The sequence below is a fragment of the Gasterosteus aculeatus genome, chromosome 10 (genome assembly GCF_964276395.1).
Source record: "Gasterosteus aculeatus chromosome 10, fGasAcu3.hap1.1, whole genome shotgun sequence".
In the NCBI taxonomy this organism is placed as follows: domain Eukaryota; kingdom Metazoa; phylum Chordata; class Actinopteri; order Perciformes; family Gasterosteidae; genus Gasterosteus; species Gasterosteus aculeatus.
Window position 1 is genome coordinate 16,095,561 of NC_135697.1, and position 26,787 is coordinate 16,122,347.

The 26,787-nt window shown below is 47.2% G+C and overlaps 1 protein-coding gene across 1 annotated transcript; it reads left to right on the plus strand.

The window, feature by feature from the left end:
* The first annotated feature begins 17,137 nt into the window (after positions 1-17,137).
* irx1b (iroquois homeobox 1b) lies at positions 17,138-21,076 on the plus strand. The gene is made up of 5 exons (XM_040189399.2): positions 17,138-17,733; positions 18,551-18,793; positions 19,152-19,980; positions 20,121-20,181; positions 20,742-21,076. The coding sequence occupies exons 1-5, from the start codon at positions 17,497-17,499 to the stop codon at positions 20,788-20,790; spliced, it is 1,419 nt and encodes a 472-aa protein (XP_040045333.1). The 5' UTR covers positions 17,138-17,496; the 3' UTR covers positions 20,791-21,076.
* The last annotated feature ends 5,711 nt before the right edge of the window (positions 21,077-26,787 follow it).

Here is a 26,787-nt window from a genome sequence, read left to right on the forward strand (position 1 = left end):
ATTTCCCTTTCACATTTGATTCCTTTTTTTTTTTTTTTTCAAAGACGTGGTGCATATTTAAAAAGGCTGCTCGTTTGTGTGTGTGCTTGCATTTGATCTAATTGTGCGTGTGTGTGTGTGTTTGCATGTGTGTGTGTGTGTGTGAGCTTTGCTGCGCCTGTCTGTGTGTATTGCTGCAGCCTAGATTTGATTTATTTTTTATTTTTTGTTCTCTCACGCATGAGCATTTGTGCAGCAGGTTTGTGTGCGTGTGTGTGTGCGTGAGTGTGTGTGTGCGTGGACCAGCGGGGAGCCCTCTCATCTGTGCTTAGCCCAGTAAATGGTAAGTGATTGAAGGGTTTGATGTGGAGTGATTCAGCTGGGAGCTCGTCTGTCTGCGTTGAGCCCCGTTGCTCATCATCTCGTGCAGCGAGGCTCTTCAGCGGCTCGCAGACGGAAGCCGGCTGAAATATACTTTTCACAGCCGCCGCGGACGAACTCGAAACCAAAGGAACCACCCACCAAAGTTTCCCGAAAGGGAAGGTGCCCGTCTTCTCCGACGCAAAATGGGCTAATGAGATGAGTTAGAGGAGAGGGGGACGAGCGGAGGGAAAAACAAGCGAGGAGTTGCGAGTCCATGTTGAGTTTTTCGCTGCTTTTTTTATATAAGAGAGAGAGATTGCAGAGAGATCTTCTCAGATGTGGAATGTTTAAATATTTCATTTGAGTAGGAGTGCAGCCACTAGACTGATGTCTAAGTGTCTTTTTCTGTAAGAGCCTTTGTGCGATGAAACACGTTTATTGAATTACCAACGCTGGATCTTTAAGACGCCATTTTTGCTGAACACATTTACTGCATCTTAACTCCCCAAAATCCATCAATCAATCAAACGGATTATTACATTGTGGTTATTTTCTCAGCATCTCAAAGGGCAGGTGAACTGAAAAATAAACGTACCTATAGTGCTATTTGCCAATCTAGACTTGAGCAGTACAGATTCTTCTTTCTTTGCTTCAAAGGTCAGCACTGTTTAGAGAGCCTGCTGTTGTTTAATGAAGCAAATCTATGTGTCAAAGGTCATCGCAGATGAACTCAACCCCCCCCCCCCAAAAACGTCACCTCACCTGCAAAACCGTTCACATTCAAGGACATGTGGAAACTAAATGAAAGACAAGCAGCGCTTAAGGTGAGTTCAGCTGAGACGGTATTGTGGGTTCGGTAAATTGAGCCGTATTTGACCTCTGGGTCGACTCTCCATCTGTCATAGAAATGGTCGCATGCGGCAATTGCGGGACCGACATGAAGCATTTCATCTGTTCCAATGGAGGAGGCCTGTGTGTGTGTGTGTGTGTGTGTGTCTCCCGGGGGGGTGCATTGTGTCAGTGGGGGTCAGCTGAGCGGCTGCTGGGGGAGGATCCGCCAGTGAAGTGGTCAAGCAGCCCCAGATGGGTTTCTAATAGTCTTAATCCAACAGGTCAGCGTGCCGGGCTCTGCCTCGCTGCCGCCCCTCACGGACCTGCTTCCCCTCTCCCTCTGCCTGCTCCCACTCTCTTTCAACTCCCCTCTGCTTATCTTACCTCCCCCCTTTCTGCCCCCCCCAGCCCCCCTCCCCCACAACCCCTCCACCCCCCTGTCTCGCTCTGCCTGTCTCTCCAGAAGAGCAGTAAGAAGCTAATGAGGCTTGGCTGGCGTTTATCCAGCTCTCTATCCCCCTGTGTGTGTGTGTGTGTGTGTGTGTGGATGCAATTTAAGCACCTCCAGGTTGGACTTATTGTGATATTTGTCTGCATCAAAGTAAATATTAACATAAAAAGCATCTATAGGCAAATGAATGCGGTGAAACAGAGGGACAGGTAGTGCAACGCGGCCGGAAAATGGAATTCCAAGGTGGATTTTCGGGGGCGGGAGGCAGGTTTTCCGCCCCATTAAAAGGTTCCCGCGTGCAGGGAGGTGCGCTCCACCTCGGGTGAGACGGTCCCGTTATCTTCCAACAGAACACACGGATGGGAAATCATTCCCGCTTCTCCCATGCTGTCCGTGAAGCACCTGCCTGTTTTCCACACAGAGGGACTCTCCCCGAGAAACAAACTCTAAACAGCCCCCCGGCTCACGCTTTGATGCCGAAATCTACCTTTTCACAACCTGAGAATACCCTCAATGCATCATTAACTCCCATTGCCGGGGATTTGCAGACGGGTGGAGCTAATGAGACACATTTCACAGAGGGAAATTTAAAAAAAAGACGGTTCGCAGTCTGACAGACCACCGCGGATGTGGTTCACATTTGATATAATTTACAGAGAGCAGCAACAGATAGGAAGCGAGAGGCTGAGTAATCACATGTGATGCTGCCGCGAGGATAGAGGCCTGTCACACACACACACACACACACACACACTTTGCAGTCATTAGTGCAAAGTGACAGTTTCTGGTGGCCCTTCAAGCAGGAGTGTGTGTGTGTGTGTGTGTGTCAGGGAGGAGAGACAGCGGGATGTAATGTATTATATCAACAACAGGTTCACTCCTCCACCCTGGCCAACGTGACAGTGTTAATACTGCAGGATTATTATGCAGCCGAGCAGAGCTGAAGGTGCGATGACCTGAGCAGGTGACGGGACTAATTAACCACCGTTTGACCCCGCCTGCCTCAGACAGCTGCTGTGTGTGTGTGTGTGTGTGTGTGTGTGTGTGTGTGTGTGTGCACTCACATGTGAGCAATACCCATCTTAAGAAATCATTTTTATTCCTCCGCCAGCGAGGGTGGGGTAATTGTGTGTGTGCAACCACCCGTCCGTCAAGCCTTTCAGGCTTCGGCTTTCTGGTGGTATCCCACACATGACTTGATTTGCATAGGAAACAAATTAAATGATCTCACAGCTGTTGGTAAAAAATAATAGATTTCAAGACTTAGGATGCTGGATTAAATCAGGTGTTAAGAAGAAATACTGCAGCCTGCAGTCAATCAGTCAGTAATAAAAGGACCTTTCTTCGTTTAATGTAATTGAAGTGTGTGTGTGGGACGATGCTGATATACGGTAATGACCATCGTGTGCGTGACAGGTAATCGTCAGCAGGCAGGCGTCCATCAGCACGGAGAACATAATATGGGCCGAGGGACGCCGCCGGTTCAAACGCGGCTCGACTGCGACCGGTGCGCTGTGTCCATTTACATATCGGAATGAGTTTTTGACAGAAGCAAGCAGAGAAAAGAGCCTCAAGCTGCGGACAGGAGAGAAAATGGTGAGATGAATAAAAGTCGAAATGCAAGCAAATAGAGTATAACAGCAGTTGCTGCTGCAGACATTTAGGATTTACATATTGACGAAATAAATGAGAAAAAAAAGATTATTAAAAAGAATTTGGCCTTTGTTGTTTTGCCAAGTTTTTTTTTTTTTTGCGTTACAGTGTTTTCACAGATTTGACCAAACTTTAACGTCTGTCCACTGTTCAGAGCGACTCACTGTTTGAATCCCTCATGTGTCCATCAGCTGCAAAAATACGGAAAAGATTTGGCCTAAATTCAGCAGATACATTTCTTTCTTTTTAGGTCACTCCAATTCCCCGTTTGAACACCCACAAGTCCAAATTATGTGAGAATGAGGAGGAGTCAAAGGCCTGTGTGCTTGTTGTATGGACCAATGGATGCAAAAGACCGAAAGCTCCAGGTCGCTTTTTACGCAAAAGTTCTAGTTATTCTACAAAGGCTCCATCGCTGCGTTCATTCTCCACATCCATGGTTCACTTCCAATCGACGCGAACAAACCATTTCCTCATGGTGGAAGTACCAAGATGAAAACTCCCAAATGTCTCCGTTTACACGTAAAATATAAACGCTGCAGAGTTTGGAATCCATTGCTCACACTGGTTTTCTATATTTCTCATGCTGCAACTCAACTTTGCATTACTTTGCCTGCATGTTAACCGCCCCCGACTTTCCACAAGACACTTTTTACCAAGAATTTTATTAGTAGTTTATTATGAATAGTAGAATAAACCACCTTCAGCTTTTGTTGATTGAACATACTAATATTTCCATTTATTTTGATTTAAATGTTTCTGCCAAAGACTAAAATAAGATAAAATTCAGGTGCCAAAATTATCACCGCATTTAAAATGAACTTTACTTTTTAATTTCTGACTCCATCCGTCCCTCATCGGCTCTCGCTGTCTTAACGTGCAGACTCACTGCACCATATGTCGCGGCTGCCACTTAAACGCGGCCCACTCAGGGCTGCGAATTCCCAAACTTCGTCATAAAGTCGATTAATTTCGTTGTGCGTCTGCTGCTTCACTTGCCTTGACAACAAGCCGCCGCCACTGTGGGGCAGGTGCATGTTTTTTAAGGCCGTCACTGCCTGGCTCAAAGTGAGGCGGACTCGTTTACGGGGTTTTTTTCTTGGAGCGTTTCGGGTTCAGATCGTGAGCAGCTACCTGTAAAAGGAAGCGCAGCGCACACATGGAAGTTCTTGCGGGCCCCATGTGCGCTGCACACTTTAATCTTTAATGGCCTGGTGATGATTGAGCGCTCTTGACCTCCAGGTTTACACACACACGCGCGCGCGCACACACACACACACACGCACACACATCTTAAATCTCCGCAGCTCCCTTTCGTCAACTCATTCGTCGCGTCTTTTAACTTCTCAGCGTTCCTACAGATTGGTGACTTCCCCGGTTCAACTCCTCAACAATGGGCAGGTCCCGCCCGCGGCCGGGGAGAGCGGGCCCGCCATTGTCCCGGCTGAAAGCCCCGGTTATTCATTGCCCGTGAGTTAAAGAGCTGACCCCGGCGTAACACTGACGTAGCCGGCTCACAACACTGGGGCCCTTTGTGCGGCCCGGCCCTCGTCTCTGATCACCCTGTAATGAACTGAGAGCTCTGTCGAAAATTTACAGCCTTCGCCTTTCATCCCCTCCCTCTTTGCCCTGCCTTCACTTTTAGTGCCCTCTTTCTCAGCGGACATCATTTTAAAGGGTTGCCCTCCCCTCCGGAGCCCCTCGTACAATAACACCGCTGACAATATGCGATGGGCCATTAATTTCCTCTCAATGGATCCGAGTTGTTTTCAGCTCTTCTCCCGTCTTCCCTCCTTTCTTTTGCTCACGCCGTTTTGTTCGACCCTCTCCAGCTCTGCAGGGACGGGTTCCTCCGTGCCATAGATCCAACACACACACACACACACACACACACACACACACACGAGTAGGCAAGAGTGCTAAATCACCTCCTACTGTTCCTATAATGGAGAGTTGAACGCTCTAAATGCTTTACGACATTTAATCATTACCTCACACAGGCTCAGTCCCACACACACACACACACACACAAACTGTTGCCTCAAACACAACCTCTATCTGTAAAAAAACATATTCAGGACATATGCAAATATGTTACAGGATCCGAGCGCATAAGGCCAATATTTTTATTTTTTGGTCCGGTTAATATCTTATTTTTTTTTCCCCTGAAAATATTTCTTCAATCTGGAATTGAGGATTTCTGTGAACTGCAGCTGGACCTGCTGTAATAAATCCTCTTCTTGAAGTGTGTGTGTGTGTGAGTGAGAGTGCTCGTGTGCGTGTGTGTGTGTGTGTGTGTGATATCCCAGGGTAAATTGTTTCCTCAAGGCTTTGAGAGGCGGGCATTCAACAGCCTGCCAAAAAAGCTATAGGCGATAATTAAATGATTCCACGCTTGAAAGGAGAGCGAAACAGAGACCGAGAGAGAGAGAGAGAGAGAGAGAGGGAGGGAGGGAGGGAGGGAGATAGAGACGAAGAGGGATGGAGGAGAGAGAGAGAGGAAGGGAAAGAGAGACACACACATACAGAGAAATCTTTACAAAGAGGCGGTTTTCGGCCACAGTGTGGGACGATATCACGCAGCCAGCGCGGCCATAAAGAAACACCCCTAATCGGCCATGTTGGGGGGAGTCTAATTCAGGATGGCTCCTGTCACAACGGAACACGTCTAATTCCAGCGCTTTCCACAGCATGCTGGTTTGAATCAACAGGAAGAGCTTGAAGTTGGACTTGGAGATTAAGCAGCCGCTGTGGAGAGAGCGGAGTGCTGCTTTCATCCTCCCTTTCCTTTAAATACACACATCTTTAGACTGAAACCACAGTTTTACTGATCAGTAATTCTCAGCATCCTACATTTCCCACGATGCACTGCGGTAGACTTTCTCCGCCCGGTAAAGCTCCATGCGAAGCCTCCAAACCCCAAACAAGACAACTCCGATGACGTCCTCCATCTTTGTGTCAACAGATAACACAACCCATGAAGATGGATCATCATTTAGTAAGAAAACCAAGCAATCTTAACTCTGGAATTCTCTTGTTTCTTTTCCGTAAGACGTTTCTAACGTGGTCCTTTAAATTACAAAACAAAGTGTTTATTTTAACCGTGGAGCGTCTCACATGTGAATGCAGGCAAATACATCACTTTTAATTAGAAATAACTTTAGCAGGTATTGTGTGGACTGGGAGGAGAGGACAGGACTCGGGGGGGGGGGGGGGCACTCGATCAACAGGGACGAATTGATGTTTTTGGACACGACACACATGTGAAATGAAAACCATCCGATCATTGCTTCCATCTCTCACCTCTTTCTCCGCCTCCCATTCAATAAAAACAATTGCGGTTTATTAAAGGGTTAATTACATTCCTCAAACTGTCACTAGGAAGCACACACACACACACACACACACACACACACATGTTGTTGCTGTATGTGCCAATTTCGCAGAGCGGAGTCGGAGCATTCAGTGCTCGTCACTTGACACCCGGAGCCGCTCAGGTTTCAACGCTCAAACACAGAAAAAAGAAGCTCTTTCTCTCTGCGTCTCTTATTCCCCGACTGTAGGTGCTGCATACTAATGTGTGCGTTCCTCAGGGGGGGGGGGGGGGGATGAGGAAGTCCTCTCCCATTACTCAGTGCCCACCAGCTGGGCAGGGGCAAGGGCTACAGCAGCCAGACAGATGGTACTGTCACCCCCTGCTTACACACACACACACAATGGTGTAACAGTGAGGAGGAAGTCATTAGCCGGGAGAACCATAAGATTCCTTATTGAACGGGGAGGCAGGAGGGGGAGGAGGGGGAGAGGGGGGGGGGGGGGGGGTATGAAGAGAGGCCGGGGAGAAACAGAGAGGGAGGTTTTTACCCTAAACTCAGTTCTGCTGAGGCAATCTGTCATGGTTGAAGTAATTGCCCTCGTCTTGCGCGAATGAAGTGATCTGTCATCGCCCACTGCATTACTGCCTTAACGCGCACACACACACACACACACACGCAGACACGCGGCTATAAAGCCGTGACCCTCTTGAACGCTCCAACTAAGACGCATGCAGCTGTGACATCTTGAATAAACCGCCCTTCAAACATTTCACAGGGTGGGGGGGTGATATTGGGAGGGACACACACACACACACACACGGGAAGCGTCTTTTCTAGCTCTGTCGTCCATGGTCGCTCTTTGTCTTCGCCGAGAAGGAGCGCGGGTGAAATGCGGGTGATTCCGGCTCTGTTTTATCAGTAAGCGCAGAGTGGGCCCGGGTCTCGTTGGGTCAACATCCTCTGGTCTCATGCTGTAGCTTATTCACACCGGGCGGAGTGTGAAAACAAAAAAAAGGGGCGGCGGGTCGGATAATTGCACTTTAACTGCTGCTATTGGACTAATATTAGTCCAAGTGGGGAAAAGAGACGTCGGTCACGTTGATCAGGAGGCCGCGTTGGACTCGCTGAACGGCTGCACATGTTGGATGAATGTGGAGCATTAATGAGGATTGGCAGCCAAATTGTGGAAAAATAATCAAACTAACATTTGGTTTGATTTGTTATAAATATGACGCTTTGAAAACAAAATGTACATATTTGAGAAATATTAGCATACGGCAGATGTATGAACGCTTTGCATATAAATGATGTTTGCAGCAGCTCGATCAGTTTGCAATATGACGCCGTATTAGTGGGCGTCCTTCCCAACAATGAGCGGTTCATCGGCTGTCAATGACTTCACAATCAGTTGGTTACTCGTGTCAACTCCTACACGTCTTGGCTGTTACCTTCACTGACGCGGGAGAAGTTCTCATGACGAGCATCAAGGATGTAATATTTTTCTCTCTTTGGGCCGATATTGATATTTGGTCTTTTAAAGGAAAGGCCGGAGGTTTTTGTCATGGCTGAACTTGTTTTTCGCTGTTGGCCGTGCGCAAAGCAGCACAGCTTTACAGTGCGTTGACTCTGTTTTTATTTACTTCCATGGCTTTTTGTTTTAAAGATTCTGACATCAAACTAATTAGTCACTTTGATCCGATTCCACGTGGGTACAGATGCCTATATCGTCCTCTTGGAATCGCAGTCCTTCCGATCAATCCATCCATTAATTATTGAATGTAAGTGCCAATATCGAGTGTCCTCATGGAAAAGTGCTGTGCCTGGTTTCAAAGTGGTCAAGACGCAGTCGCCGGGATGTGCGGATGGCTGCAAACCTCCGTTCCTTGTCATTTTTGGCCGCCATCCATCTTGTTTTTTGGCCGCCAAGTGCTGAATCGCTCCGGTTTCTGTTTGTTGACGGAGGGGAAAACGTGGCTGAACGCAGAGGCCGAAATGCAATCGGTTCATTCATGCTTCGTGTTGCCTGTTTTATATTGATATTCATCGTCGCACCACCTGTGTATCTATAAGCCCCGCCCTGATTGTTTTCAACTGTCCTTCATTAGGTCACCTGTCCATCATCATCGCCCCCCTTTCCTTGTTGTGCATTGTGCTGCTGTCTATTCTTTCCATCTACATTTACAAAAGTAAAATAGTTTAGGATTAAAAAATACTATTTCAAGAATCTCATAAAGAGGGCAGCGTAGCGATTGGTTTCAGGCGCTAAGGGGCGGGACAATGGGAACAGTTGAACATGAACATTGGACGTAATCCAAGGTTTGCATCATTTTTCGATGATGATATTGTTTTTCTGGCGGTGCTGGTGATGACTTTCTGTTTCAAAGGCATCCTCGAGAATATCCTACTGGGGAAAACATCTATTATTTATTAATTTATTCAAAGCTCCACGTTGCATTATCAGTAGCTCTCTTCACAATGGCACACACAATGATTTCATATACAACCAAAGACAATTAAAAAAACCCGCATATCAGTAAAAGCAGTATATGCTAAATATGAATTTAAAGTCTCACACGTGTTGATTCATCTTCATGGTAATTCTACTAGTTAGGCAAGCTTTTATATAATAAATTGCACATATATTGTACAGGTGGTGCTGTCCATCTTCCTAAATACAGTCCCTTAAATTGCACACGCACACACAAAAACTCCCCACCTCCTCCATCACCTCCCCACATGCACACTCACACAAACAGACGGTCAAATAGACATACAGTCTGTCATATTTGCGGCTGGTAAACAAGCGCTGAGAGGCTGTTAAAGCCGGCAAGCTGGGTAAACCAGAGACAACAGTGTGCTTAATGAACTGGGCTGCCTCCCAGCACAACATCTCATCACCACTTGGACTTAAACAAACCACTCAGCTGCTAATTGGCCGAGCTGCATGGAGCCGCTGTGAGGAATGCGCGCTCCCCACCTCCACTGTTGCTTCTCAAAGGCTTGACAGACAGCAGCGAGACGCACTCTGTTATTGAGCATTATGCACAAATATGTGACAGTCTGGCCTGCCGTCGGGCGCGGCCGCGTGCGTTCGAGTCGCTGTGTAGCCTGGCGCTCCGTGTGTGCTTACCCACGTTCATTTTTACATTTGATTGCCGAAACACGGTGTGAGGTTAAAGTTTGTGTATCGCGCGCCGTTTGCGGGCACCAGTGTCGCGTCTTTCTCCAGCAAAGAGCTTGCTTTTTTTTTCATCCGTTTAGCCGCGGCGGCTATCACGGCTGATGCTAACAACCCAGTTCTACTTCTTCTGTTTAGTTCCAACAAACAAATACATCTCATCACTTCCTGTGTGCCGGGGGATTTCGCCCAGGAAAACCCGACCAGACACCAGGTGTTTAGATTAGCGAATGCAAAGATTCATAAACTGGGTGTAAGCTGATTTATATTATTTCCAAACAAGAACTTATTTATATGAAATGTTGCAGATATTTCTTCCCCACCATTTGTTTACATTCTTGACTGTGTTATATCCAATTAATTTGTCCTGCAGCAGCATCTCAGTTTCACCACATGGATCATACAAGTTCCATCTTATCCTTGTTATATAAAAAAAAAAGCAATTATATGGAGCTTTCGGGAAACATATAAATTGTGTTTTCATAATGGCACGGCTTGCACATGGAAGTATTTCAGGCTTCTTGAGCGTGCACCGATTCATCCGTAGGGTTCTCCGACAGGTCAGACCGCAGGACGGAGATGTTTCCACCGAGTGTGGAGTTTGGGAGGAAGTTGATGGAGCTTAAGCGCAGGAATGACACCCGAAAGTAACGGAAACAAAAACAGCACATCTCTGCAGATAAAGTTCACGTATCTGTTTTCTCTCCTCTACCGTTTCTTATATTATATAATATATAAATATATATAATTAGATTTTATAATATATATCACCTCACCATATCACTGCGGCAACCTTAACCCTTATTCAAATTAAAAACATCTGAACTGAATTCCATGTGTGTGAATCTAGTTCCTGTAAATGATTAAATCTGAGAGGCTTATATAACCTCAAAAAAATATAACTCATCTCACCCGTATAATGAAATTCTGTTTACCTCACTGAACATGGATATATCTACATATTATCATCATGTGTGTGTCTGTGTGTGTGTGTAGTCAGACCTCTTTTCAGGTCGCAAGTTGCTTCTTATGTTTGGATTGCATTTACCAAAAAATGTCTTTCTGTTTCTCCACGTTGTGGTTTTATTATTTCCTCCCCGGTTGATGCAGGAGGTTTCTTCTTTTTTTTCCCATTAAAGTTTTTTTATCTGAATCGTGTCTGAAGGATGGAGGATGACGGATGACGGATGAAGGGTGTCGTGCTGCGCGCATGAAGTATTTCGCAGATTTTTGAGTGAAGAAAACAGACTTGAGTAACACGCGCTGAATTTTCACAGTGCAAAATGATAAAGATGTTGAAGCTAAATGTCATACTCCAGATGTACATTCTGACCTTTGAGTTAATTAATTAATGTTTTATTTACTACTAATTTGAGAGTTGGTATCAGTATCACCTGGTTTGCTCCGGAGGATGCGTCACTATGAGGACGACACACTGGAGCTCAGGGATTATTTTATATCTATTAATGTCCAACATTTCCAAATCGTAAATTCTCTGCTTTTAAACTGCGATGTTTTGTCTTTTCTTTCCACAGGTCAGATCCAGAAGGTGTGACATGTCCGGCTCAGTAAAACAAGATAATGTATCAAGTAATACATCAGATTAGTTTGGCTCTTAATTGGTTGAATGGTGCAGTTACTTTTTTTCAATGAGTGGAATAGAATATTGTAATACTATTGATAGTTTTCTCCTCAAAACATTAATATGTTCAAAAAACGGTCGAGTTGTCGACTATATTTGTGCACAGCATCTACAAACGCAGTAAAAATACCCTACAGCATTTTAGCCAAAAAGGAAAACAATGTTCATTTCAAATGACCCGTCACAAAGTCTCATCCAAATGACTCCACATCACCATTTAAACAATCACGTGATAGCAAAGGCAATAGATGGACAAAGACAAGCCTGGATGTGGGTGGCATGATCACCGATCGGCGGCATTGGCCGGTAATGGCTTGTGTCAATCAGCTGTTTCTGATGCCATGCTGTGATCGGTGAACTCAACTCACTCTACAAAGTACGACTTCAACACCCGCATGAAGGTTTTTGCCACGCTATGATTCTATAATCCAAATGGATGAACGACACGAAGCCCCTCGCACTCTCCTCCTCACCGGCAGTTAATAGGTGATTAGGCCCGGCTGCAGACAGTGGGCCACGGGGAGCCAATTGATGTGACCTTTGAACCCCTCGCTGCGGCGGAGGGGGTGGCTGCAGGTCAGGCCTGTAAGGGATACCCTCTTTATCCTTCCCCCAGAACGGGAGCTCAAAGCCGGGGGAGGCACCCAGCCAGGTTACGATGGTCTCTGGGGCCCCTACCCCCCCCACCACCAAACATTTATATGGTCAATATGAGCCAAACAGCAAACACTCCAGAGGCCCTGTGTTGCTTTGACCTGTCTCTCCTTTTCCCAGGGGTGTCTGAAGCTGCAACTGTAGCTGCAACTTATATGCAAATATTGCATATAAAAACCGAAGCTCACGATATCATAGTGGGCAGGTTTGGATCGGATCCAAAGTGGGGCAGTGCGATGATCTCCGTCAGCCCCAAAGCGAAGCCTGAGCTGATCCTTCTCTCAGTCAAGGACTTGCAGGGGCTTTTGAGTGGAAAGGACTGTGTAATGCCACTTCTCTTTGAGGTATCCATTGAAGTCAGCACTATTGCATTAAGCTTACTGGTCTTCCTAAGGGCACCTTTTCATCACAACCCACACACACGCACAACTACACACAGCCAATCACACACACACACACACACCTTCTCTCACACTCCTCCTTTTAAGTTAAAGTATTGTCTTTGACAGCATTATAACGGTATCATTCCGCTACCACTGTGAACAACAAAGACAAGAAACGCCAAGTCCCAGAAACGCAGCAACCTGTGTGTGCGTGTGTGTGTGCGCGCGTGTGTGTGTGTGTGTGCTCTTTAAAGCAATGCTAATGGGCACTAAGAAGCATTAAAGTGACCCCTACTGTAACAAAAGAGTTAATAATCCGTTTAGAAAACAATCAGGTCCCTGGCCATGAGAAAAGCCCCCCCGCTAAGTCTTTCTGTAAAGAGGAGGAGGTGGGAATTCACCTTTTTTTCTCTTTTTGAGTCAGCAATCTTGTTTAACATCGCTTGTTTGCATCGCTCTCTTTTCGGGGAATGACGGGGCTGTATCGTGACGGCAGCTTTCGGGCCGCGGTCGGCATAAGTCCCAAAAAAAAAGAAAAAAAAAAAAAAAGAAAGTCAACGTGGCCGGCGTGGCGACCATTTTCAGCGAGTCAGCGTGAGGTCAGGTTATTTTTTAATCAGCCCCATCCACTGTAAATGAGTCCCGCTGGACTTCTAAAGCAGCCATTAACAAACAAACACTGGCACGCCCGTTAATTGCTAATGACGGGCTCTTTGTCCGGTGTTTCCCCTCTGGGTCGACCTACAGGATCCATCCCCATGCGTTGTAGCAGCGCCAGCGACATGATTGCCGATATGAGCCATATTAAGGCCACCAATGACGTCTCCCGTGTCGAATATCGCGGTGATTTGGAAAAGTGTTTGGGAGCGATAAAGCCGGCGTGAGGGCCCCATAAAGACGTCGGGCGGCGGGATGTGTTACCTCAGGCCGGCGGGCTTATCTGTTAAGCGTCGGAGCGATGCATCTGTTTTAACATCGGGTCAGAGCTGAATCTATCACCGCTTATCTCTGCTGTCAAGTAGGTGATGATAGTGGGGTTTTTTTTGTTGTTTTTATCTCTGCCGCTCGCCCTTCCTTCCCTGCTGCTGCTCTCTCCGCGATCTCTGATTTCCCGTAAAAACCGAGCACAAAGCCTGCAGAAGATCATTTATTTAGCGAAATGAAACAACAGCGGAAGGAAAGTGACGCCTCGGCGCAAAGCGCTGCGCTGCTCAGCAAAGCCTGTCAGCTCTTATCGAGTGTGATTCTTCAGGACTTTGGTGGAATGTAGGCCCGACTTTATCTGCTCCGTTTTTTCAGGAAATCAACATTTTGCTTGGGTGAAAACACAGGTCATTTTCACCGTGCTGTCGGGAGATTTCGCATCGAGCTCAGAGAGTTTGCCGCGACCCGAGAGCCGTTACTTTAAATATGCAATCGACAACACGGCGCTCGTTCAAAAAGTAATAAAAGTAATTGATGATTAATTACTTACCAGAAAAGGTTTGCACACTAAAATCCGACACACGTAGACGGATATTTACTGACGATTAGCGTAATGTTTGACTGTCCTTCAACTCTGTAGTAAAACAGACTTAGCCGTGGCTAATGTTAGCAAGAAAGCTAAAGAGACACACGTCATAAATATATCTTGTCTATTCACCCTGCCAACATAATACCATTATTTTCAGCTCCCGTTGCTTTCAGAAAGCATCATGGAAGTGGAATGAGGACTCAGTACAGTGTCGCACATCCGCCCTGTGGCCCAAAAGACACATCTGCCGCTAGCACACAAGCTAAATGCTAATTTGTTCGAGTATGCAACATCTTGGGATCCAGCAGTTATTTGTTTATAATAAAAACCACTGAGGGTCCTGCATTTATTAGCAGCGTTGTTTTAATGAGGCACAGGGGATTTCGTAATGTTAAAGCTAAAATATTGTAAATAGAGTTGGGGGCAAGTTTAATTGATTTCATAGCAACACCATTTACTGTAATATTGGGGACCATGAGTTTCTTATGAGCCATGTATTTGCATTTTCGCCCCATTGCAGTGTGAATGTCAGGGATTAAACGTTGTGTCCTAGAATAGACAGAGGGGTTTGGACACCAAAGGCATCTCTGAAGTTATCGGGAGGTGCGTTTCTCCTCTTTGGTTTACGGGGCTTCAACCCTCCATCTCCTCTGTGAACACGCAGACACAATTCGGTTAACATCCGGGAAACAAGCCGACCCAACAAACTCTCAACGTGACCCCGATCATACGGTGATTACTGACTATAATGGCATTACTAATTAATAACATCTATGTAAATAATATTGGCCAACACTGCTGGAGGAGTGACAGCAATGTTAAAGGAGGGATAATGGAGGAATGAAGTTTAACAGTCAGAAAATGATTTTTAGGTTCTTACACAAAGAATGACTGAACTGAACTGCTTCATCCCTCCTTCGTTGAAGCGAACAAATAATCACAATCGGCCCCGTGATGATTCGGGGTTACTTCATTCACTTTACTGCAAATGACCCAAGAGGAAATGGCCAGTCCAAGTGGATTGTGGGACTTTATTTGAATGTTTCCTGCGGTAAGTTATTCCTTTGTCTGGGCCGAGCTAATAGCAGGGAATGGGATTCAAATAGAGTCAAGCTGCCTCCTGAGATCCCTCAATCCACCGTCGCCATAAAAAAGAGGTCCGAGGCCAGTCTAAATATTTGGTAGTCTTAGCAGGTTCATGTTAAAAGACACACACACACACACACACACACACACACACACACACAGTGAATGCACAAGCAGGCCGAGGCTGTGAAGTTGAATGGCATAGCTCAAAGCCTTCCTCCCCCTATCCCTGCCTCTTTCTCTCTCTAAACCGCCAAACCATTCTCCCCCTTTCTCCAGCTCAGAGGAATTCATTAACCGCCTCTCCACAGAGACACTATGGAAATCAGGCAGCTACAAAGGCAAAGAGAGAAGGAGAGAGAAAGAGAGAGAGGGGGGAGAGAGAGAGAGAGGGAGGGAGGGAGAGAGGGAGGGGTGGTGGTGGGGGGGGCGGTGAATGGGGCTATATTATCCTATTAGATGGTGGATATGTCTCGTTTCCCTTCCCTGTCATGAGAAAAACATTAATTTTAAGTGAGAAACGAGGCAGAGGGGGGGGGGGGGGGTGCGAGGGAGGGAGGGAGGGAGAGAGAGAGAGAGAGAGAGGGAAATGGTGAGGGTCTTTAACATTGCTCTTTTATCGAGCTGAAATGGAGAGTCCCCTGGCTCCATTTACCTTGGCAATGAGGATGGAGTCGCTCTCCATGAATGCCATTTAAAATGCCATGGAGATTAAGCATCCTCTCTCTCTCTCTCTCTCTCTCTCTCTCTCTCTCGCTGTTTCTCACACACACACACACACACCATCGCGGCGGTGGCGGCGCTCGTCATAATATGTGTTTAGGAAAACAGCTTTGAGATTCATGAGTAAAGCCCTCTAGGTGCCAGCGCTGAGGAGGAGAAAGAGACAGAGAGGACCATCACTTAGCCAGAGTGGGCTTTAAGCACTGTAATTAAATCATTAGATCCTCCTCCTCTTCCTCCTCCACCCCCACCCCATCTCCACCCCCACCCCCCCCCCCCCCCCCCCCCCCCCTCTCTCTGCTCATCAGGGGCTCCAGTGTGAAATGATGAATCTGTATTTATGGGGATGGAGTAATTACACAGCTAACCTCTGAGGGGGCCCAGGAGGGCCACGGGGCCACCGAGCAGGGCGCAGGGTGCTCAACCTCATTAGCACTGCCCGATGTGTGCGTGTGTGTGCATGTGTGTGTGTGCGTGTGTGCATGTGTGCGTGTGTGCATGTGTGTGTGTGTGTTCAAAGGAGCGGATTGAAACAGAGTTGTTTTGATAGTTAAGCCTGTCAATGAGGAACCATCAATCTGCATGCCTCGAATTGATACACTTTCCACATTTCAATAATCGATTTTCTTGCATTTTAAATGTCAAATTAAAAGAAATCCCCACTTTCTTTTTTACATTTGCTCCATGACTTGGTACCTACAGGGCCAGCAGAGTACAGTAGTCCATTCTTCCCCACGAACATCTGTCATTTTCCACTCCACAGCTCCCGTGTGCTTCTTATCGCTGCGATCTCCTATCCTCGTCCATCTCTGCCATTACCTCCAGACTCCTTTATCTTCACTCTGCAAATATGCTCCAGCGACTTCCGTCGATAATCACGGACATTCCTCTCCGATCTGGCCGACCATATCGATGCCTCCCGGCCCATCTGCTGGACAGAATGTCCCGGCATGCCCTGCGCATCCGCTGTCAACGCGTAGAGGAAGAATGACGCCTAAAATGTTCTAGTTGTTAGAACTGCACGAAATAGTTAGATGGCAAAAATGTTTTTAAACAACCATTAATTAATATTATTAGTATCATTGCGGTTATTACCAGAGAGTTACTAAGTATAAAAGTATGCGCACAGCAATTAGGACCCGCGTGTCCAAACAGAGCATTTGTTAAATAAAGTCGTGCTGGCTGCAAAAAAAACAGCAAGTATACACAGCGCACGCATGCACACACATGCACACACATGCACACACTTCACAGGTTTTCTGTTGCGTATAGACACAGTTAAGGCTGCAGAAATTGGATCTCACACACACACACACACACACACACACACACACACACACACGACCTGGGCTAACCAATGCACTAATCGCCTGCCCCGGGCATAGGAGGAGCTTGGTGTTTAAGTAGGCTGCCAATCAGTCAGTCAGCTCCACATCCAGAAGCTCCCGCGGCCAGATACGCGCATCACTCCGCACTCGAGGTGCCAAACTGCGGCTCTGACACAACTGCGGGTCGGTGGAAGTGGGAAAGCTTGACAGTTACTTAAAGGGGGACTCTGGTGATTTAGACACCCCCTTCATCCTCTACTTCTTTCTGGGAATTGCTACTTTCTCTTTTTTTTTTTCTTCTTCTTTTTTTTTTTGTTGGTTTGTTGCTGCCTCTTATTTGGCTTTGAGAGAGAGATTTACAGTATACGCGGTTTTTGTCCCCCGCCCCCCCGGACATGTCTTTCCCTCAGCTGGGGTACCCCCAGTTCCTCAGCGCGTCCCATGAGATGTACGCGGGCGAGCGGCCGGCCTCCGCCCGGGAAGGAGGCACCGAGGGCGGCTTGAGCTCGTCCGCCACCGCCGCTGCGGTCGGCTCCATGCTGGGGATGTACGGGAGCCCGTGGGCGGCCCACAACTACAGCGCCTTCCTGCCGTACAGCGGAGCCGCAGACCTCGCCCTCATATCGCAGATGGTGAGAGTGGATACGCGCTTCAGCCCTGGTTGGGTTATCGTCGCTTCTCTGTTTGTTTGTTTGTTTGTTTGTTTGTTTGTCCGCCTGAGCTCTCGTTAATTGCAAACTGATTCGCTGTTATCCAATAGTGCGAAGTCATTAAGATATGCAAATACGGATCATCCCCCTTTTTCGGGGATATTTGTGGTTTAACGATCGTTAATAAATGATAATTCCATTAAGTCCAAACCGCCGGGTGTCAGTTGGCGTTTCGTTATTGTTGTGTTTTAAATTTGTAATATATTTATAGCTTCCGATTATTGAGTTCACCACACTCAAAATAACTCATCTTTTAGGTTAATTAGTTTAGTTGGTCCAGATTTATTTGGGGTGTAAATTATTGATATGTGAATTAAAATAAAAATAATGAATGGAAATTGTAATCTACTGTAAATGTGGACGTTTCTTATATAGAAAACAATTAATTCTGATGTTCAGAGAACGTTTGCAAATAATTAAATTCCTGATTTGTTTATGAAATATATATTTTTAAATGTTTATATGTCATATATAAAATACTACCACTTCAGAAAGAATAATAATTGGCAAACATAATTGTTATGGGCTATTTTCTTAATTCGTGATGTAATGTCTGATATTATTTGGTTTAAAACTGACATGATTGGAACTTTTCAAAACTTTTTTCCCGCACAAAAAATAATTCAGACGTAGTTGGTTTGGCTCTCTAAACCTGGTGAATAAATTATTTTATTATTATTTATTTATGAAGAAAAGTCAAGCAGTTCAACAAGTTGTCTCCCCTCCAATAACATTTCAGGGCTCCCAGTACGAGCTGAAGGACAGCCCGGGGTCCCACCCGGCCTCTCTGCCGGTCCACGCCGCCCAAGGCTTCTACCCATACGGCCAGTACCCGTACGGGGACCCGTCGAGGGCCAAGACCGCCACCCGGGAGACCACCAGCACCCTGAAGGCCTGGCTGCAGGAGCACCAGAAGAACCCTTACCCCACGAAGGGAGAGAAGATCATGCTCGCCATCATCACCAGGATGACACTCACACAGGTGGGTTGCGCTTCAGCTGAGGATTAGGAAAGCACATGTGCTTCTCTCATTAGTACTTATCTCCCCCTTCAAAGGCAATAGATCATCTAATTCTTACATTATTAAATAATGCAGCTGTGTGACTGACTGATGGCCCACTTGAATAAAGCCACACGTCCTCGCCGAGAGAGACACGTCTCCAGATATTTCTGATTCCAAAGCTCCTTTAATGAAGACGAGGAATAATAATGGGGAATAATAATGAGGGTTTTTAAAAATATTTCATCTATTCATGGTTCTAATCCGCAGCGACCGCGTTTTCAGGGTCACCGCGTGGTTCGATTCGCTCCCTAATGCGTGAAACGTTTCCCTCCGCCAGGTCTCGACGTGGTTCGCAAACGCGCGCAGGCGCCTGAAGAAGGAGAACAAGGTAACCTGGGGCCGCAGCGCCGAGGACCGGGACGGCCGCATCTTCAGCAGCGACAACGAGGACGAGCACGGCAAGAACGGCAGCGACGACGACGACGAAGAGGAGGAGATCGATCTGGAAACCGTCGACATCGAAAGACCCGAGGAGCAGCGGGCGGGGGAGCAGGGCTCCGGGAAGGGGGAGGCTGAGGGAGAGTGCGGGGGCGAGGGAGAGGGAGAGGGGGAGGCCGGCCTGGCGGACAGAGAGCAGGCCTCGGAGCCCAAGAGCTCCGAGAGCAGCAGGACGCTTTCCGTGGAGGGCTCGCGAGGAACGGAGGCGGCGGTTCCTCTCGACAGATCGCCCGTCGTCAAACTCGCGGTGGATCGTTCCCCGGGCAGACAGGACTGCCAGAGACCGCCGCAGAGCAAACCCAAAATCTGGTCCCTGGCCGAGACCGCCACGGCCCCGGACAGCTCTCACAGACCTCCCCCCGCGGCCCATGCGCACCACCCGGCTTTGGCCTCCGCCGGCCACCCGGCCCTGCTCTCGGGCCATGGGATTTACACGTGCCAGATCGGCAAACTGCACAACTGGGCCAACGCGGCTTTTCTGAACGCCAATTCTATTTTGAACATGCGGTCGCTCCTCGGAGGAGCGCCGGCCGGACACCTGCCTCTCCACGGAGCGGTGCCGGTGGCGCGTCATGACGCACGGCCGGCCGCGGCGGGGCCCGGAACTTCGGGGACGGAGGATGACAGCGATGTGGAGTCGTCGGGAAGCTTCAGCCCAAAAAGAGATGGTACGGACAACTGTGTGCCATTTGTGTTTTACTGAATGAGCAACAACATTTGATCCCCAACACGTATCATCCAAATTTGACAATTTACAAAAGGGAATTTTCAAGATGCTTTTTCCAATAAATTGCTATTTATTTTACAGACGAGGAGAGCGACCACAGGCCTGACTCCCTGAAGTCCCCGTTCCAGCGGATATCTGACAGGTAACCTCGTGCATTTGAAATCAATTTGCCATCGCGACATTATTAGCCTCCATTTCTCTCCACGTGTCCTCTGCTAAATGAACCTTAAAGCAGAAGCAAACACTGTTCCAACTGACTGGAGCGGAAGGCAGACCTCAGCACATAAATCATGTGATTTGAGTCCCCACTTTAACGCCTCGTCGGGCAGCAGTAATATACCAATATACCCCCCCTTAAATGATTGCCACCTATTCCATTTAAATAATCTGCCACCATTTATTTACGCCCCCTTACTGAATGCGGCTAATGTATGTCAAAGAAACCGCTGATAGCAACATCAGGGACGCAGTGGAGGGTGAAAAGACATAAAAGCAATTCAGTGTCTTCTTTCATTTGCATAAATAGAGTTAAACATTGTTTTAAAATAGCCTTTGAAAAATGGAACTCACGGAAACCGATGTGTTATTTGAAGTATTTATACCACGGTAAACGTACACATTTCCCCCTGCTATTTGCAGCTTGTCCCACATTTATTTCACCTCTGACCTCTGTTTTCTTTTGGTTGTCTTTCCGCTCTGCAGACCTCACCACGGGACGGCACCACAGCGAGTTGTGACAACGACATTATGAGAAGACTCAGAGAAAGAGAAAGGAATCATTTTATTTAAGGGAGAACAGTTTAATGAAGGCTATTTCTTTTGGCAGTGCTACCTGTCATAGTATTACCGTTTAGCTTCTACATGCAAAAGAGGTGGTTGTTTTTGTCACAGATTTGCTTGTATCTCTCTTTTATGTCCTATATGTTTCTTCTTCGGTTGTGAATGGAAACCTTTAAAAATTGTAAATACAGGATATGAATTTGTCTTTAAAGAATATATTTTTTTGGGAACTAAATAAATGTCATTATAGTCATTTATTTTTGGAGTTTTCTTCCCTTAATTAGAAATGGTTCATGTTGGGTCTATAATGTCAGAGGTGTATAAAGGGGGACCTAAACCTCCTAACTCTTTATTTTCAGTAAATGTTTCTATTACTTTTTAAAATGTTCTGACACATATAAGTGTTCACATTAGAATTGATTACGTCGTTTAAATTCTGTTCTTAGTTCCCTTCCTCTTAGAAGTTGTGTGAAGTCACAGAAGATGTGGTGCTTCAAGAGGAAATCATGCATTTACAAATATGCAATAATATATAAAACTAAGATTGATTTCCACTTGTTTAATGATGATCACAGTGTCCCCACCTTTTAATTGACCCCTTCGTCGGCGTGTCTGGTTTGTTTTTCGCCCTCCGCTTGCCAACTAAACCGTGCACGGTTTGCCCCTTGCAGAAATAAACGCCTCGCCCTTATTGAAATCTGCACTCCGGCCAAAACTCTGAGACTTACGCCAGCGCCTTGGAAGCCACTGCAAACGCTGCGGAAATTGAAATTGAAGATTTCCAGGACCTTATGAACCCGCGCCTGTGCCTTCAGCCCAGACCTTCTCGCTTTAATGTTGGATTATACCCCCTCAGTGCCGCCACTGCCGCCTCTGAAATATGGATCAGACGGAAGGAAAGGCCAGCAGCCAGTATGGGGGCGGCAGCTCAGGGGGAGGTGGATGGGAGTGTGGGGGAGAGAGGGAGGGGGGGGGGGGGGGGGGGTTGTGTGTCACTCTGAGCAATCCTTAACGTTCACAGGGCCAAAGACACCGGGGCAAAGGGAGGGAGAGGACGCCGGGGGGGGGGGGGGGTCTCAAGGCTGTTAATGTCTCTCAAAGCTGTGGTCCTGCACGCATGTTTGGATTAGCAGCAGGTCCCTCGTGCCACAAGGGCCTCTCGAGGGGGCCACAGCACCAGGTTCAGGTAAACACACCTAATTTAGATGGCTATCTTCGAACGTGATATGCAGATAAGGCTTGAAGTCCGCGACGCTTTCGCTTCACACTCCGGTTTGAAAGTCAAACACTGAATAGTCACCTTACAGTAAAGTCAACGGGCCGCTCAGCGGAAGTCTAGCGCTGCAGATGTTCAGTTCTTTGGATCAGATTAGCACAACGGTTAGATTTAAGTGAGGTCAGGTTGGGTTAAGACCACCCAAAAGCCTTAAGAAATAAGTATATTGGCGATATGTCGGATAGCTACTTGCCTGGTGAAATGAAAGGGCACTTTGCCAGTTACTTTATCACAATTTGTATCAATATAATGCAGACTTGTCTGGGCAAATGGACCAAAGTCAAACGGGGATTTGAGCTGGTTTGACGGATCCAGAGCCTCCAGGTTCATGGACCTGCAGATTAACTCAATGCTGCCACCTCACTCTCAGAGAAAGTAAAGCAGAAACTCGCCTCTCGGAGCGAAACGTCCTCGCGGAGGAAAAGCTTTCTGCACGTCAGTTTTTAAATCCTCAACAGTCGTCAGTATAAAACATTTTAAGTGTTGGTGTATTTAATGCAGTTACCTCCCGCAAACAAACCGACAACAGGCTAATATTGTTGCTTAATTAACACTCCAAAAACCATGTTTCTCAAAATTTGCTGATGTTGATTGACCTTTTTTTAGAAGAAGACAGTTATGCTTTTATATCATGATGGACTCTTAGAATAATTCACTGTCAAAAAGATGAAAAATTAGATAATATGTATCAGAAAACTAGAGATACCCTCCTCTTATAATTAAAAACCTAAAAAAAAACAGCTAAAATAGGCCCAACATTTGGCCTTATAATTTGTTCTTCTTTAAAAAAATTGTATATCCCTCGACATTTGTTCATACGTTGTATTTTTCATCATCAACAAAATAACATAAAGCGTACTGTGAGTGTTAGAAGTGGGTTTTTTACACTTTGCATCAGTGCATCTCGGCATCTGACACAAAGCGCTTGAAACTGACTCATTATTACATATTACTCGCGGCAGCTGACATAAACCCACACAGGACGGGTGGGTCAAACAAACACAGGACTCTGATCCAGGAGACCCCTGAGATCCTGATCTTTCTCACGTCAGTCATTTCCTGCATATAAATAAGTGACTCTAAGTTTATTTTGAATATAACTAAACCACAAGCTGTCGCTGGAGGGTCACGTAGCGTCGTAGCTTGGAGTGGAGAGCCCCTGAGACGAGTCAGGAGAGGGAATGTGTGGTTTTATCCTCGTTCCCAGTGTTATGCAGAGCTTGCGGGCAGCTGGCCTCAGATTTACTGTGTACTCAATCATCTGATGAAACTACCAGCAAGAAAATACGCGTTTATATATCTTAAAATCCTTAAAACCGCCTGACACGTGCGTACGCCAGGTGTGGAGAAATAATACGACTGTTTAACTCTGGTTTGGACTTCTTCTCAACCACTCCAAAAGAAAATGTGTTTTTCCTGATTCATCCTCTTCACAGACAGAGAAAGAGTCAGAAAGCAAGAGATGGAGAGAGCAAACTGGAGTCTAAAGAGCGCAAATGGAAGCGAGCGGGAGAGAGATGATGCAGTGCGAGCCGTCATTGATGTGAGGACAGCATGGAGGGAAGCCAGACACTTGAGGCCATTTTCACTTCCTCTGCCAACTCTGACAGACTGCCATCAGCACCGCTGAGGAGAATTACCAGCCGCTCTCTCCCTCACACACACACACACACACACACTTTGCTTTTTTTCCACGCTTCATCCCAGCCAGATCACGCTACTGTTCTTCCAAGTAGCCAAACAATATGCTATTCTTTCAAAGTTGGATATCAGTGAGCTTAGCATGATGGGGCCGAAAAACGACATCAAGCGGCTGTTTAATCAGTTACACAGCGTGTCCCAAACATGTTTTGTTATGAAAGGAGCGGAAGAAAAAAGTGAGCAGATCCAAAATATGATTAGCGCGTTCTGGCGGGTGCCGTCGGAAACTTAGTCGGGAGTTTTCAAAGTTTTTTGCTCCATGTTGGTCGTTCGCGGCCCCGGAAACTTTTTCAAAAACAGAATAAATCGGCGCACCCTGCAAAAAAAAAAAGAGACGAGCGAGTCAAACACCTCCGAACAACACGCGGGAGTTTTCTAGAGTCCCGTCAGCCCCTCAAACTCTCACTGAATGGAGTGTTCATTGGCGCTTTGGTATTCTGCTGCAGGCCCTTTGGTGAGTTCTAATCCCTATTAAAGAGGTAGATTATGGAGGGGATTTGTCTTTGATTCGCCCGTCCCACTGCTCTTTTCTGTCAGCACCTCGCTCCCTCTGCATACATCCTTCCCTCTCGCTCTTTTTCTCTCCGCTCCTCTGTCCGTCCTGATGGGATGGTCAGGGATCGAACAATGATTGCCTCCATGTGTCATCCCCCCCCCCCCCTCCCTCGCACTCCCACCCTCAGCCACCCTCCTGTGATTAAGGCCACATGTGTGAGGGCCCCCGGTCGCCTGAATGGATTTGTTAAAGGCCCCCAGTGGATGGGAGAGGCCCGGGCCCCCGTAGCCTGGCCCTCGCGTGCAGATCTATCCCCCTTTAGGAGGCACTCCGCATGGGGGGGGGGGTGGTGGGGGTGGGATGAGCTCCCTGCCAGTCCTCCCCTCCCTCCCACCGCGGCGGTTACCCCTCCTGCTCTTCTGCGCTCCTACGCCATGCAGAGATAATCAGGCTTATGTAAAGACGACGTGCTCTTTTGACAGTCATCAGCTCATCAGTGATCCAATCAAGCCCAAATCCGCCATTGTTCGCCCCTCAAAGTGTCTCAAATCCGCTTGCTCGGGAGAGAGGGGCCGCGCTCTTTATCCTGCCAATCACTCCTGACATTCCTGCCCCCGTTGCCATGGCCCGGGGGTCAGGGGTTGAGAAAACAGAGAGCGTGAGCTGACTCGGGGAGAAGGGCGCGGCGCTGACGGAGGGCCTCGTTGGTCGGCCAACGCAGGGGGTAAATGTAGACAAGTTTGGGCTCTATAGCCCCGCTGAGAGGGCCAGTCGGACAGAAAGAAAGGTGGGCATTGGGAGGAGAGGGAAGGGGGGATGGGGGGGGGGTGACGGGGGAGAGAAAAGAGGTCCAGGAGAGGTGTGCGTGTGTGGAGAAAGGAGGAAAGAGAGGGTCGGGGAGGGTCGGTGTTTGATTGCCGAAATAGGCTTTGCGGAGCTTGACCCCCGAGGGGCTCGGGGGGGAAGAAAAGGCCCCGACGCGCAGTTAAAGGGATAATGAACAAGGCAGTTCATATTTCTTGAATTTCGAGCGGCTGTGCTGCAAATTAAAACGTAGAAAGCGAATCTGTCCGCAGCAAAACAACACGTCAATAACGCAATATTAATAGAATAAGCGCTGGAGCTGAAGCACAAACTGCCAACAACAAAACAAAAGGCCGTTTGATCCACGTGTGTGTGTGTGTGTGTGTGTGTGTGTGTGCAGGCCGGGCGCTGAGTTTTGAACTGAAATGGAAATGTACCTCCCAACGCAATGAAGCTAATACGTGTCATTGCAGGACGAACGGGGCACTGGGTTAAGTCCGTTGTAATGTTGTCAAAAGAATAATTTTCTGTACCCAATGTATACGTAAGTGAGCAAATGTTTAGCCCAGACAAGATATCATAGGGAATTTACGCCATTCACTGTCTCTCCATGGGGATTAGCGGAATTAAGCGTTTACACAAAAGCAAAGTATCAAAACTCATGAGTAATTCAACAATCTCCACGTTCCAGTTTACCGAGTGCTGCTTCTTAGCCTGCGTGCGTTTATTGTCGCGCTGCAGCTGCGATCGGCGGACAGACGAGCTGCAAACATTGTCAGCGCCTTTAAAAAGGAGACAAATTTAATATACAGGGAAAATACACACAGCAAATGCCATGAAAGGGTGGGAGTGATAAGTCTTCTCTCTTGTTGCCTGCTCATTCATGGCAATAATCTAAGGGAAGAAGCAGATTAGGACGGAGGGAAGCTTCGCGGCCCGACCGCTCGCATCGCTGGCTCCTTTCAGCCATTTTGAAACAATGTTTATCCACTGGGTTTGTTACGGCGAAGCAACTTAGCGCAGCGAGCGTCCCGAGGGGGGCCGAGGGCTCGCTGCGTCTTTGTCCAGCGTCCATTGAGACACACTGGCGTGTTCGAGCGGGACGGAGAAGCTGCACGAAATTAATTCATATGTGAGCTCAGCGATTTTGTGTGATTTAGGCCTCAGTGTGTGAAATACCTGGGAAATGTTGCACGCAAATGTGCCCATTTTTGCAGGCGTGTTCAGCCAGCGTTTACGCAGGAGGAAGAAAATCAGCCCTCGACTTGACTTTTCCACTGATGAGAAAATCAACTTTGTTGCGTTGCTCCGTCTGTCATTTCTTTAATTTGTTTCAGTAACTTAATTTAACATAATTGACTGTTTATTTCCTCGTGTAGCAAATGACAACGTGACGATGCGAAGAGGTGACGAACCAACAGAAAGATCTGAATCTGCAGCTCACCTCGGCAGCTGTTAAGATGTCGGCCCGACTCCACGTCTTTAGTTCACTTCCGCCGTTTCCACCGCGGTTTTTCAGCAGCGCACGTGCAGAATGTTGCGAATAAAACAACCTTTTCTTGCACAACTACACAACACCAGATCCCCTGACTAAGGAGATACGCCAGTGTTGTGCCCTCCACTTGCTTCTGCATGGTAATTCACGGTACTGTTAATTAGCAAAATGCTAGCATGCTAGCACGCTTTAGTGA